This window comes from Abramis brama (genome assembly GCF_963993115.1).
Source record: "Abramis brama genome assembly, chromosome: 21".
Classification (NCBI taxonomy): Eukaryota; Metazoa; Chordata; class Actinopteri; order Cypriniformes; family Leuciscidae; genus Abramis; species Abramis brama.
The window spans coordinates 8994012-9008235 of record NC_139983.1 but is presented as its reverse complement, the minus strand read 5'-3'; the positions used below and the strand labels follow the sequence as shown (position 1 = coordinate 9008235).

At 40.5% G+C, this 14224-nt stretch overlaps 2 protein-coding genes across 2 annotated transcripts in view; one reads left to right on the top strand and one right to left on the bottom strand.

The window, feature by feature from the left end:
* Window positions 1-866: 866 nt before the first annotated feature.
* On the top strand, window positions 867-4314 carry cUnh8orf74 (chromosome Un C8orf74 homolog). The gene is made up of 2 exons (XM_084096968.1): window positions 867-1499; window positions 4064-4314. The coding sequence occupies exons 1-2, from the start codon at window positions 1068-1070 to the stop codon at window positions 4244-4246; spliced, it is 615 nt and encodes a 204-aa protein (XP_083953094.1). The 5' UTR covers window positions 867-1067; the 3' UTR covers window positions 4247-4314.
* Window positions 4315-4473: 159 nt separating this feature from the next.
* The window catches only part of LOC311072175 (L-threonine 3-dehydrogenase, mitochondrial-like), a 14555-nt gene continuing 4804 nt past the window's right edge, over window positions 4474-14224 (bottom strand). Inside the window, exons 4-10 of the mRNA XM_084096967.1 lie at window positions 13462-13532; window positions 12903-13052; window positions 12620-12792; window positions 12328-12418; window positions 9983-10252; window positions 8853-9363; window positions 4474-5638 (exon numbers count right to left, since the gene is read on the bottom strand). Of these exons, the coding sequence (XP_083953093.1) occupies window positions 9224-9363; window positions 9983-10252; window positions 12328-12418; window positions 12620-12792; window positions 12903-13052; window positions 13462-13532 (895 nt within the window). The 3' untranslated portion in view covers window positions 4474-5638; window positions 8853-9223. The remainder of the gene's footprint in view (window positions 5639-8852; window positions 9364-9982; window positions 10253-12327; window positions 12419-12619; window positions 12793-12902; window positions 13053-13461; window positions 13533-14224) is intronic.

The window sequence follows — 14224 nt, the reverse complement described above, 5'->3', positions numbered from 1 at the left end:
GCCAATTACCATGATGGAGTCAGATGAAATAACGAGGTAATACATATGAGAAAGTGTATTTAATTTAATCTTGTTGTGTTGCTTGAAAGGAAAGACAGTAACATGCAGTAACCTTCACCTGTATCAGATACCGCCATTGGACCGATTTAGACGGGCTTACATCCCCAAACTGTTCCCACAAAGTTGGGAGCATGAAATTGTCCAAAATGTCTTGGTATGCTGAAGCATTAACAGTTCCTTTCACTGGAACTAAGGGGCCAAGCCCAACCCCTGAAAAACAACCCCACACCATAATCCCCCTCCACCAAACTTTACACTTGTCACAATGTAGTCAGGCAAGTACCTTTCTCCTGACAATCACCAAACCCAGACTCATCCATCGGATTGCCAGACAGAGAAGTGTGATTCGTCACTCCAGAGAACTCGTCTCCACTGCTCTAGAGTCCAGTGGCGGCGTGCTTTACACCACTGCATATGATGCTTTGCATTGCACTTAGTGATGTGATGAGGCTTGGATGAAGATGCTCGGCCATGGAAACTAATTCCATGAAGCTCTCTATGCACTGTTCTTGAGCTAAACTGAAGGCCACACGAAGTCTGGAGGTCTGTAGCTATTGACTGGCGACTTCTGCGTACTGTGCGCCTCAGCATGCGCTGACCCCGCTCTGTGGTTTTACGTGGCCTAACACTTCGTGACTAAGTTGCTGTTGTTCCCAATTGCTTCCCCAGACTTAATACACAGGTGGGAACCTATCACGGTACCACGCTTGAATTCACTGAGCTCCTGAGAGCAACCCATTCTTTCACAGATGTTTGTAGAAGCAGTCTGCATGCCTATTTATACAACTGTGGCCATGGAAGTGATTGGAACACCTGAATTCAATTATTTGGATGGGGTGTCCCAATACTTTTGGCAATATAGTGTATGTAGTTAGATGAGTAGATATAGTATCTAGATATATCTTTAACACATTTTCGTCCTAATCTTAGAAAAAAAGAGGTTGCTTTGTAGAATAACTACTCTTAAGATGATCTGTTTATTATCATTTGGAGTCTTTAATTAATAAATGAGATATTCTTTGCTTTTAATACTCCTATTAGGTTTGAAGCCATCAGATGTCATTTGCCTCATCAAGGATCATTTATCACAGATAGAGCCTCGTCTCTCCGCTGCTCATCATGCTGTTCTCCTGGACTTCATTGTGAAAACATATGTTCCTCATCAGAGGCTTTATCAGGCGTTTTTCAACGGTGAGACGAGTCTGAAACACATCAGCTGCGAGCTTGAGATTGAAAGCCCACCTCATCCGCAGCCCCTCTGTGAGGGTTCAGACGCTGTGGAGTGGGAACAGCAGCGGACTCTGAAAGACCTGCGTTTGGCTCAGTCCGAAATAGAAGCAGAAATCAAGGGACTCAAAGAGAAGGCCGAAGCTCAGATGACGGCAACATTGCAGGACAGTTTAAACGGTCTTCCATGTGAAGGCCGGATGAGCAAACAGGTACAAAATATCAGTTATTTACAGTATAAAGACCCAAATTTGCTTTGATGTTCTGAATGATTATGAGCTGGTTTCTTATTTGGTCTGTTATATTCTCATATCTTGAAATTCTTTCAGTGTAAGTCTATGTGATTTTTCCATCTGGTTTATCATCCACCAGGCAAAAATTTACATGTTTCTTTGGAAAGTAAATTGTAATAGACTGCAGAAGTGTCCGCCCACTTTTTCAGCACCATTGGCTCCGGAAGTATTTTTTCCATTAATTTCTCCCATAGGGATTTCAAAAAAGTCTTCATTAAAGCATTATAAGCCATGAACCGATCCAATCAGCTACGAGGTGAATCATAACATTACAAACTTTGATTGGAAGCAAAAAAGTATTTGAAAATTGTATTTTACGGCTCGTAATCTAATTTAAAATGGAGAAATATAAAACATAAAAATGAAAAATGTTGATTATATATACAAATATATTTTAAGTTTATTGTACAATATGCATATATATTTAAATATTTAAGTATTTTGAGAGTGTAGGGAGAGCGATTTGATTACATTATTCAAAGTGCTTCATGGGAGTGGGCGGGGCTAAAGAGATCTTTTGGTGTATTTTGCTTTTTTCGACTCTCTGCTGGAATTTTCTGTACAGCATCATGGGTCATGTAGTTTTTCACCACAAATTCCACTGTTAAACAATTATTTTAAAACCAAGTTGAAGTTATGCGGGCTGACGGCTTCAGCTGTAGCAAGTACTATCAATTAACAACCCCGTGGCTCACAGTAAGGCTGTCTTTAAAGGTTTATATGTTATTGTTTAAAATCAATTTCCCTATAGAGAAAATGAATGAAGTTTTTACTTCTGGAACCAGATTGTTGCACTCTCTTAGTGATGGTTGACATACTATACACCACAAACTGATGATTTACGATAAGAAGCAGAAATCGAGGAACTCAAAGAGATGATGGCAACATTGCAGGCCAAAACAGTCTTCCATTTGAAGGCCGGATGAGCAACCAGCAACAAACTCAAATTTGCTAAGATGTTCTGGGTGATTACTTGGTGGTTTCTTACTGGTCATGCCCAAAGTCTGGGGGATTTTGTTTTTAACGGCCTTCATCCACCAGGTAAAAATAAGTATGATTGCTTTGAAAAGTAATGGTGATGGCTTGCCTCTATAAACATTTCATTGACATGTTTATCAAAAGGAATAAATATCAAGTCGACATATTGTTTAGACAGTGTCTCCGAAGCAACCTGAAATGTTGTTTCCTGCTCAGTGGTGATATATAAAACAGGATTATGATCCTAAGATGCCCTGTAGCTGTTGGCACACTATTACCTTTTGAGAAACCATCAAAGTAAATCTCCAAGCTATTGGCGAGAGGCTCTGATGCGTATCCGCAGGGCTTCCGCCAGCACTGACCTAAAAAACTTATTTTGCAAAGTTTGCCATTTTATTGCACAATGTGAAATGTGAAGGCTGTAATAATTCATACTGACAGAAGTAACAAAGGATTATTTCTGTTGCGCATTGTCCTATGGTTATCACCCTCGTACTGAAGACCACTTCTTGCTTAATATCTTAAGGAGCTGCAGGCTGTCAGCAGTTACCAGATAAGATGGATTAAAGGAGCACCGCTCTGTTATTTAACCCAGTTGAGCACAACTGCCTTTGCCACTTTTTCAACAGCTTTGGTTTTTCTTATAAAAATGAACACATGGACTAAGATTGCAGCCTCTACAGAAGCATATATCATTGCTTAACAGCCTAGAGCTTGTGGTAGATCTGCCTTGAAAGGTTTATATGCTGTCGAGGAAAATCAATTTCTCTGGGAAGAAAATAAATGGGATATTTACTTCTGAGACCCAGCACTTTTCTCTGTTCTCTCACTGGAAAACAATGTTGTTGTGCTCTGTGCAACTGTGCTAGAGGGCGCTCATGATTGAAAGAGCGAAAAGGAGAACGAAAAAAGAAAATATAAGGGAAGAAGAATAAGCATGTAATGTAGTACGTCCAGATTACATTCATACTAGAACATTTTTAGAAGTCAAAATGAAAGTACCTACTCGAGAGTTTTGTAGATGAGGCTTCAGTGCTTAAAGTCCCCCTGTAGTCAATCATTTTAAAATTAAAACTAATCTTTGATCAAAAAAATGGCATATTTAAACGTTTTTTCCTTTACATTTTTTTCCGTCATGCCTTAAAATAGCTTGAATATAACTCTACAGCTTGCCTTAGTATATGCGGTTCTATGAATATGCTAGTTAGTCCTGCCTCCACTCACTCACACCAGCTCAGTGATCCACTCATGGATGATCACACGTTGACATGATTGGTTACAAGGTAGTTTGTGACGTCAGAAACACCAGCGATTTCAAACCGTGTTTTTGAGACTGTCTTTGGTTCATAGACAATTAAAAATTACATAAAAAAAAAAAAAAAAAAATTAAAGTTTTTTTTTTTTTTTTTTTAACCACTGGGGGATTCATTGGGAATAAAATGAAAGATGGGATCAAAGAATTAATCGCAAAAAACTTTTCTTTGACTCATATTCTCTCATTTTAGGAGGTAGAAGAGCTGCTGCGCAGTTGTCTGCAGTCTCAAGGAGAAATTATACTGGAGTCTCTGATGAAGGAAGCCCGTCTCACCGAGAATCTGCTGCAGAATAAACTGAGGCACTTCGCAAATCAACCAGTTTCCCCTGAAAAGCACAGTGTGGCAACTCCTACAAAATCAAAGAAGAAGTGAATTTGAAATACAGTCCTATAAAAGTTGTATATTTTGAGATATTCATGAAATATAATAAAAATAGATGAATACCTTCTTTATGTATATGTTGTGTGTACTGTTTGTAGAGGCCATATCCACAATGCAGCTAATATGGTTGATTTTTACAACCCAATTCACTTACCAAATGGAGTGATAAATTAGGAGATTCATGCCCACACCTAAACGAGTTCCTTGAAATAAGCAGTGGCCATAGAAAACCAGCGGAAGCTCTGGTTTTATTGACTGCATTTCATTAAGCATATGAACAGTTTGGCAGTGACTTTTCACTACAATAATTTTTTTATGTGCAATTTAAGACCAAAATCAAGCCAAATTTGTTTTATACAGCTTAAAGTAAAAGTTGACCCCACAATAAATATTCTGTCAATCACCTTTATGTTGTTCCAAATCTGTATGACTTTCTGTATGACTTTCTAAACATTGCCCATACAATGGAAGTCAATGGGAAGTCAGTTTGGACACCAGCGTTCTTCAAAATATCTTCTTTTGTAATGAAAGAAAGTCATACAGGTTTGGAATAACATATATTTTTTTGATGAACTACACTGTATCACATATACTAATGAAGAAGACAGTGATTCTCAAATGCTACTAAATTAATTTAATCACTAATCCTTTTACAGCTCAACATTAAAAACTAAAACCAACCATCAAAGATACATAAATATATTCTGGAGTTACAAATGTCAAGTCTGTATAATTAAATTAAATGTTCAAGAACAAAAAAAAAAAAAAAAAAACGAATTCAGCTACAGTATAAGTATCATGATGAGGTTATTTTAATAAAACTAAGAGGCTAATAGTGCCTTTTAGAAATAGCACCATAATTAGGATTGTTGTTTTTATACTATGAAATGACATTTCTTTCACACAAGCATACATCATCTCATAAGTATACACTACCATTCAAATGTTTGGGGTTGGTACAATTTTTATGTTTTTCAAAGAAGTCTCTTATGCTCACCAAGACTGCATTTATTGGATAAAAATACAGTAATATTATTACAATTTACAATAACTGTTTTGATATATTTGTAATTTATACCTGTGAAGCAAAGCTGAATTTTCAGCATTAGTCTTCAGTCACATGATCCTTCAAAAATCATTCTTATATGCTGATTTGATGCTCAAGAAACATTTTATTATTATCAATGTTTTGAGGACTAGAAAGTTCAAAAGAACAGCATTTGTTTTAAATAGTCTTTACTGTCACAATTTATCAAATGTGTCCTTTCTGAATAAAAGTATACATTTCTTTTAAAAATAAAAAAAGTCTTACTGACCCCGAACTTCTGAACGGTAGTGTAAATAATTCTAGGAGTACAAATAATGTATTGTTCAGTATATTCACTGATGTTACGTCCCTCAGCTCCACTGTGTTCTAATTATGTGTTTGAGTTTCCCCTGCTCTTAATTACAGATGAGCCACACCTGAGCGCAGCCGTATACTGAAGCTACAAAAGCTTTCCGGAAGCACACCTGGCGGCACACAGAGCCTGAGCCAGGAGTCTATGCACTGCCGTGCTGTCGTTGAAGCGTTAGGAGTCCACCCCGGGAAACTGAAGCGTTCCGCCTCAGTATTACTGCCTCTGTTTCTGAACAACCTACTAAATAAACATACCCCTTATGTTGGACACGAGCTGTTCTGTGTGCGTCTCTCCATTTATGTTAGGGGTGGTGTCCGTCCGCCCGTAACATATTGGGGGCTCGTCCGGGATTTGAACCCGGGACCTCTCGCACTCCGCAGGGTGAGCAACGAAACTGTCACTTAGGTCGATGTCAAGGGGAGGTACTGTATCCCTCATCCTTCGAGTCTGCGACCTAGTGACAACACTGGTGGGAAAAACTTCTGGGAATTTTTGTGCGCACTCATCGGGGCACTCTTGAATGAGCGGCACAGACACAACCTCCGGTGGGACATCGCCACGGCTCCATACGTTTCCACCGGCTAGGTCATTGCCAAGGAGAAACGTGACACCGGGGATTGGTAAAGAGTCTTGAACACCAACAACCACATCACCACACACCAAATCTGAATCAAGACGCACGCAATGTAACGGCACATCAAGAAAACCCATCTCGATTCCTCGAACAAGGACACTACTACCAGTTGCAGTCTTTTCAGACAACGGCAACAAGCCGCGAAGGAGTAAAGACTGTGCAGCTCCCGTATCACGCAAGATGCGCACAGCGACAGCCTCCTCACCAGGCACAGATACGGTCCCATTCGTCAGAAAGGGCTCGTACATGGACTGGGGTTTCTCTGATTTTAATGCTGCACGAAGGACAGGCGACATTTTCTTCGAAGAACTAACGAGACCCATTGGTTTCGTGGACTGTTTTTTTTTTAATATTAAACAGTCCGCCACAACATGCCCGGGCTTTTTACAATAAAAACAGTGTCTGTCTTCTTGCTTTACTGCATTCTTTTTCGTGTCTACATCAGTGGTCGTAGAGGGGTTAACTCTCAAGCGAAAACGTTCCCTGGCAATGTTATGCGTTAAGACATATTCGTCAGCAAGTATAGCAGCTTCAGAAATAGACTCGGCCTTCTGCTCAGCTAAATAGGTTGCCACAGCGGTTGGCAGGCAGTTCTTAAATTCTTCTAAAAGAATTAGTTCACGCAATTTCTCCTGACTATCAACCCGCTGTGATGAGCACCAACGATCAAACAGAGCTGCTTTATCTCGACCAAATTCAACAAAAGTTTGACGCTCAGCTTTTTTTAAGTTTCTAAACTTCTGTCGGTATGCTTCAGGGATCAGCTGATAGCACCTCAACACTGACGCTTTCACAACATCATAGTCACCGCTCTGCTCCACTGTTAGCGATGAGTAAACCTCCTGCGCCCGTCCCACTAAAACGCATTGCAGGAGGAATGCCCATGCAGTTCTCGGCCAATTTAAATTAGTCGCGACACGCTCAAAGTGGGGAAAATATTTTTCCACATCTCTTTCCACAAAAGGGGGCACAAGTCGGATGTGGCGAGTGACATCAAATGAATTAGGGTCAGAAGGAGCGACACCTTCCCTCTGAGCCGCGATTTCTAACTTTCTCAACGCGAGTCGGTTTTCAAGTTCATGCTCACGTGCCTGTGCTTGCATGCGCTCACGGTCGAACTCAATTTCCTTCTCTCTGATACCTAACTCTCTTAACCGAATCTGCAGCTGTAACGCTTCTGTAGACACGGAGGATTGTTTCTCTACAGGCAGAATGCCCTTACTAACCAAAGCAGCTTGTAAGACGGTCTTGATTGTATCTTTGGTGCGCTTTTCAGCAGAAGTGAGCTCAACCTCGTAAGTTGCAGCCAAATTCAGTAACTGCTCTTTCGAAAATTTCAAAAATAACTCGATAGAGGGTTCTTTAACGAATACTTCCTCTGTTGCCATTTTAACGCGTAATTTTTAAAGTGCTTGTTAACGTTTAATTTTAAAGGTAAAGACAGTTAAAGCGCGCACAAAATTTAAATTACAAAAACTACAAATAAACACTCACCAAAGCAGTTTAACTGCGACAAAGCTACGAGGTAGCGAATATCTAAAGTGGTCAAACGAAAAGCACAATATAGGCTACAAACGACCACAAATTTTAATGTCCACCCACAAATTAATCAATACGCTAGTACAATCAGAATCCCAGCGCTCACTAAATAGGCGATATGCCACAAATTATCACAAGCTATACAACTAAACTAAAAGGTATTCTGATAGGCAAAAATGTTGTCCCACTTCTCTAACTAACTATACACAAAAACCAAAACAAAATCCTAAATACCTACGCAATCTTCAGTGGCTTACTCAGCTCGAGGCATCTCCTACGTGCCCCCTCCTGAGATATCCACCAAAATAAAATAAACGTCAACTAAACAAAGGAACAGACAATCATAATTGCTCACCAGAACACTCACCAAAATGTTGTAGCCTTCAAAAGTTCCGCAATTCACACTAAAGTCCGACTTAATCAAAATTATTAATCTCGGACGAGCCTCCAATATGTTACGGGCGGACGGACACCACCCCTAACATAAATGGAGAGACGCACACAGAACAGCTCGTGTCCAACATAAGGGGTATGTTTATTTAGTAGGTTGTTCAGAAACAGAGGCAGTAATACTGAGGCGGAACGCTTCAGTTTCCCGGGGTGGACTCCTAACGCTTCAACGACAGCACGGCAGTGCATAGACTCCTGGCTCAGGCTCTGTGTGCCGCCAGGTGTGCTTCCGGAAAGCTTTTGTAGCTTCAGTATACAAAATTACAGATTACAGATTACAGATTACGGATTACAGATGAGCCACACCTGAGCGCAGCCGTATACTGAAGCTACAAAAGCTTTCCGGAAGCACACCTGGCGGCACACAGAGCCTGAGCCAGGAGTCTATGCACTGCCGTGCTGTCGTTGAAGCGTTAGGAGTCCACCCCGGGAAACTGAAGCGTTCCGCCTCAGTATTACTGCCTCTGTTTCTGAACAACCTACTAAATAAACATACCCCTTATGTTGGACACGAGCTGTTCTGTGTGCGTCTCTCCATTTATGTTAGGGGTGGTGTCCGTCCGCCCGTAACAACTGATAAAACATCCAAAGCTAATTATTTCACACTGCTTGCTACAGAACAAATAGTCCACAAAACAAATTTAAAGCTTAAATAATGTAAAATATGTATGATCAGTAAGATTTTTAATTGTTAAGCTGATTGGGGAGGTTAAGGATATAATTGAACCATGTAAATCTTTGGTTTACTTTACCAGGAAAACTGTGCAAGTACATGCTACGTGTGAAAAAAGGCAGAAATTTTGACCTTCAGTAATCTCCAGTAACAAAATCTACCTTCGGGTACAAATAAAGTAACTTGAACTTGATCTCAGTGAGTTACAGAGCCCAATAACCATTCCTTCCATTAGGCCCCAAAAACTTCAAACACATGATGGCAGATGGAGATTAGTTTGCTTGAGACATTCTGGAGTCTGATCCAGTGAAGTTGAGCATCGCCTGAACCAGCTCTGGCAAACCATAGTCGTGCTTCCAGCCCCAGTCACTGCGGGCACTGGTGTCATCGAAGATCTCGGGCCAGCTATCAGCTAGAAGAAATAACAGAAACACAGATGTCACACTGACCTGTGTTCGGTTTGGAAATTGCATTGTCTTGTTTTTTTAATGTCCACCAAATATAATAATGCTTGCTTTAAGTGCCACTATTATGCCATTTTAAATGTTCCTAATTTTGTTTTGAAGTCTCCTACAATAAGTTTACATGCATCCAAAGTCAAAAAACACTTTAACTTCCTCATAATATATATCGCAGCATCACCTCTTTTCCCAGTGTCTGAAACGGTTTAATCAAGGATTTGGTCTCTCTAAACCCCTCCTTTCCTCCTTTTGTGTTTGAGTGCGAGTCAAGTAGACGTTGTTTGTGGGCAGCCAATGAAGCTGGCATTATGCAAATTTGTTACAAATGTATGCAGGTTCATGCAGGAAGTAAGACTGAAATTACTGACAACTCGTTTCAGGCTGTTCAGAATCGATTCTTTCATTTAGGAGACAGTAACTCTATTTGTCGTGCTCTTTGAAACATGCTAGACCTTTTATATTTTGCAAACTACATGAAAGGTAATATTCAAAACTTTTAAAAAAATGCAACCGCAATTAATATTTAAGAGGATTTTAAATTGGATTTCGACTGATGTGTCAGACCCTTACCAATGGCCTGTCGAACTGGGTCAATCTTATATGTGACCTGCAGGTCTGGCAGGTGCCTCCTGATTTCTCGTACCAGTTCCTCTGGAGTGAAGCTCATGGCGCTGATGTTGTATGTGCGCATGCCGAGTACCTCAGCGGGAGCTTCCAGAACCTCCAGTGTGGCTCTCAGACAATCCTCAATGAACATCATGGGGAGTCTTGTGTCAGGCCTCAGATTGCACACAAATTTGCCCGTTTTCACAGCATCGTGGAAGATCTGGACAGCATAGTCTGAGAGAAGAGACGGAATAAATGGAGGTGTAGGGTTTACATAGACGCATTAGTCTTCCAGACCAGTGTTATTAATCATATACTGTTATACCATGTATATTATAAGTCAGCATGAAACCAAAGTTTCTATTGTGATGTGTATCCGAGTGAAACGGCTTCTCCAACAAGAAAATGTAGGGCAGGACTTGATTTTGTCATCAGAGAGACGCTGCAAGAGGGAGGGGAAGGTTTTGATTAAAGATTATGAGGGTGTCACAGTGGCTGCATCCGAAAATTGAGAAATACTGCCCGAGGACGCATTGCAAGGTCGGAAGGCAAAAAGGCACGTCCGAATGCAATGTTAATTTCACTTCCTGTCTCCTGAGTGACCTTCATCTGATTGATTTTGGAAGGCAGCATATATCTATCCTTCATTGCCCTTGAATCCTGTGCTTTCCATTCTGTGAGTTGAGCAAAAAAATAAAGATGGTGTCTGAAAGTTGCGGCTGGTCGTCAGTTTGTGTGTAAATGTACATTTTTGATCAACATTTTCCACCTATGATGTAAATTCTAGCGAGAAATTACTATTGCAGCCATTAAATATTCTCTTAGTTTTCACCAAAGCTTGCTCTATTTTGATTACAGCAACCATTACGCTGCCTCAGAAGTCTGTCCGAAATCAGTTTCGTGAGGTACCTTCGTGCACAAACGCTGCCTGCAAGTAATTGCCTGATAGGGCAGGGAGGCAACAAGTCAGCAGCCTACGTTTTCGGATGCAGTCAGTGTGTGGCTGTAATGAAGTGCATTATGTAGGAGCATAAACAGAAAAGTCTCTCATTATAAATCTAAAACCAAACACGCAGGAGATTACCAAGAATAAAGCATATAACACAACCACATAAACTAAAGATGATTGGGAACAATGAACAATGAGGAAACGGAGAACTTAAATATACAGAGATAATGAGGAAACTAAATGAACAACAGTTAATCAGTAACTACGGGAACTAAGCTGGATTCTGAAGCGGAGCCAGGCAGAGCTGGTGGGACTGAGGACCAAGTTGGAGCCAGAGGAAAGGCAGAGCCTGACAGAGCTGAAGGGGTGGAGGGACGAAGTGCAGCTGAAGGCCTGGAAGTCTGTGGCACAGGCAGAGTGATGAATGTCCATGGCGAAGCCGGAGGGACAAAGGAGCCCGGTGGAGCCATAAGGACGATGGCCCCAGGTAGAGCCGAGGGAGGGAGGTGCCAAGGTGGAGCCAACTGGTCGACGAGCCGAGGTGGAGTGACGAGCTCGGCAAGCTGGGAGGCGGAGCCAGGAGATACCCTTGCCAAGGTGGAGTTGGAGACAGGATGACCCAAGGCAGATCCACGCAGCAGAATGAAGTCGACAGTGGGGGAGCCGAGGGACTTAAGGGAGCCAGTGCAGACGGGGCCGCGGGACTGGCTGTCTTTCGTAGAGGAGGCGGGAGAGGGAGGCTAGGTGGGACCATTGGAGACGCAGGAAACTTTGAGCTAGATGGGACCAATGGAGACTCAGGAGACTTGGAGCTGGGCAGGGCCTGTGTCGGGCTCAGGCTCCAGGGCGATGATTGGCTCAGGCATCGTCTCTGGCACTGGCATCGTCTCTGGCACTGGCATCGCTGCAAGCTCTGGCTCTTTGTCTGCAGTGGGCTCTGGCAAAGGCTCTGTGCACGGTGTGGAAGGCAGCTGGCTTGGCTCTGGATCCGGAGTGGGGCTATTTCTACTGATCTTTAATTTAATTTTATTTCACTTTTAATCATTTTAATACTTTACTAGTAATTACTTTATTTCAGTTAGTTGCCAAGGCAACATTTCTAATTTTCTTAAAGTCCCCCTGTGGTCAATCATTTTATCCCTATAAACTTATCTTTGATCACCAAAATGACACATTTAAGCGTTTTTTCCCCCTTTCTTTTCTTCATGCCTTAAAATAGCGTGAATGTAACTCTACACCCTTGATTTTCACCACTTTTTTTAAGTTTAAGTTTTCCATCTAATATTTTCTATTTTATGTCAGCTTTATTTAAAATTGTTAGTTTACAACAACAACACTGTTCCAAAGGAGATACGCTCACCTGTAGTTCCTCCACCAGGTTGAGAGTCTGCAGAAATGATTCCTGGGTATCTGAGACAGCGGAAGTCAAGACCTAACCTGTGATGGTAATACTGAAAAATACAATAAAGAAATGTGAATTGAATCATGCAGTGTGAATAATAACCAAAGCAAAATATGCATTCAATTCATATGCATTAAGACCCAGGCATAGGCTTGTACTCTTTCTTTTCTCATTCTCTTTTAATATCATGCTAAAATTAAAATCCCCAAAAATGTTTAGGATTTGCAGGTGTTCTCAAATCTGTACTGACCTCTCCCATTAGCTCAGCGTGAACCTTGGACACTCCGTAAATGGTTCGTGGTCGTTGGATGCACAGATCAGGGGTGGGGTTTCGAGGGGAGGAGGGGCCAAAGGCTCCAATAGTGCTGGGGACGAAAAGACGGAGCCCATGTTCTCCGGCAATGTCAAGAACGTTGTGCAACCCTAAAGATGAGGAAGTTAGAAAAGAAACCTCTATGTATCATACCACTGAAAAGTGATTGAAGGTGAAAATGATACAAATAAAACAGATGTCAAACCCCTCGGTGACTAACCAGTGATGTTGACGTCACGAGCGAGGGACACATTGGCCTCTCCGACTGCACTCAGAAGGGCGCTGTAGTGTATCAACCAAGTGATGCGGTTGTTTACAACAATCTCATTTAAGTTTTTGTAGTCCAAAATGTCGGAATATATAAAGGGACCTGAAGTCAAAATTTACAATTAAAAGCCTAAACTCATTGTAATTTAAAATATTATATATATATATATATATATATATATATATATATATATAGATATATATATATATATATATATATATATATAGATATAGATATATATATATATATATATATATATATAGATATATATATATATATATATATATAGATATATATATAGATATATATATATAGATATATATATATATATATAGATATATATATATAGATATATTTTTTTTTTTATATATATATATTTTTTTATATATATACATATGTATATATTAATCTATAAATATTTCTAAAATAAAGTGTGTTCAAATTTAAAATACAACTCAAAAATGGAGAAGAACTGATGCTTCCCACAACAAGTGAATATATTGACACTCACCGCTTTGGTAAACATGATTTGGGGGTTTCCTGATATCAGACAGAATTACATTATATTTTCCAAACTCCTTCCTGTAACAAAAGATAAACAAAAATCTCATATTTAACAATTTAATACTACCAAAATCAAAGAGTGCAGTAAACAAGGGGTGCATCCTCATTTCCTTTCCTCGCTTCCTTTCATTGCATCTTAGCTCCATCCCCTTAGGATGTGTACCCCTGTCTATCCTCACTCATGAATCCACAGGAAGTTTCCTCGCTCCTCGCTGTCACCATTATTTTCAGTTCATGGACTTTTAGTTTGTTTTTATTCCTCACACGTGTTTCCTTGTCTGTGTTCCCCGCCACCCACCGATCAGTCACCATGGACACTAATCCCATTCATCACAGCTGCTAATCGTTTTGTTAATCGCCACTGTGTATTTAAGTTATTGCCTGTGTTCTGTCTAGTGTCTGGTATTGTTTGTGCATTGCACGCTGTCTCGCCTGCTGGCTATGTTTCCGAATTATTTATTAAACTTGTTACCTTTCAATAATCTCCGTCTTCCTTGGATCTAATTGTGACACTCGACTCCTCACGGCGCAATTAGAGAATTGAAATGTCTTTCAAGATGGCTGAGTTTGATTGGTTTCCGAGTCACAGGCTGGAGGACGGAGGAGCGAGGAAACAAGGATGTATCAATTTGAGTATTGAGAAGCACCCAAGATTTTTTTTTCTGGAATACCATGAATAAAAAGTTACTACCTGACAGATATAACTGAAA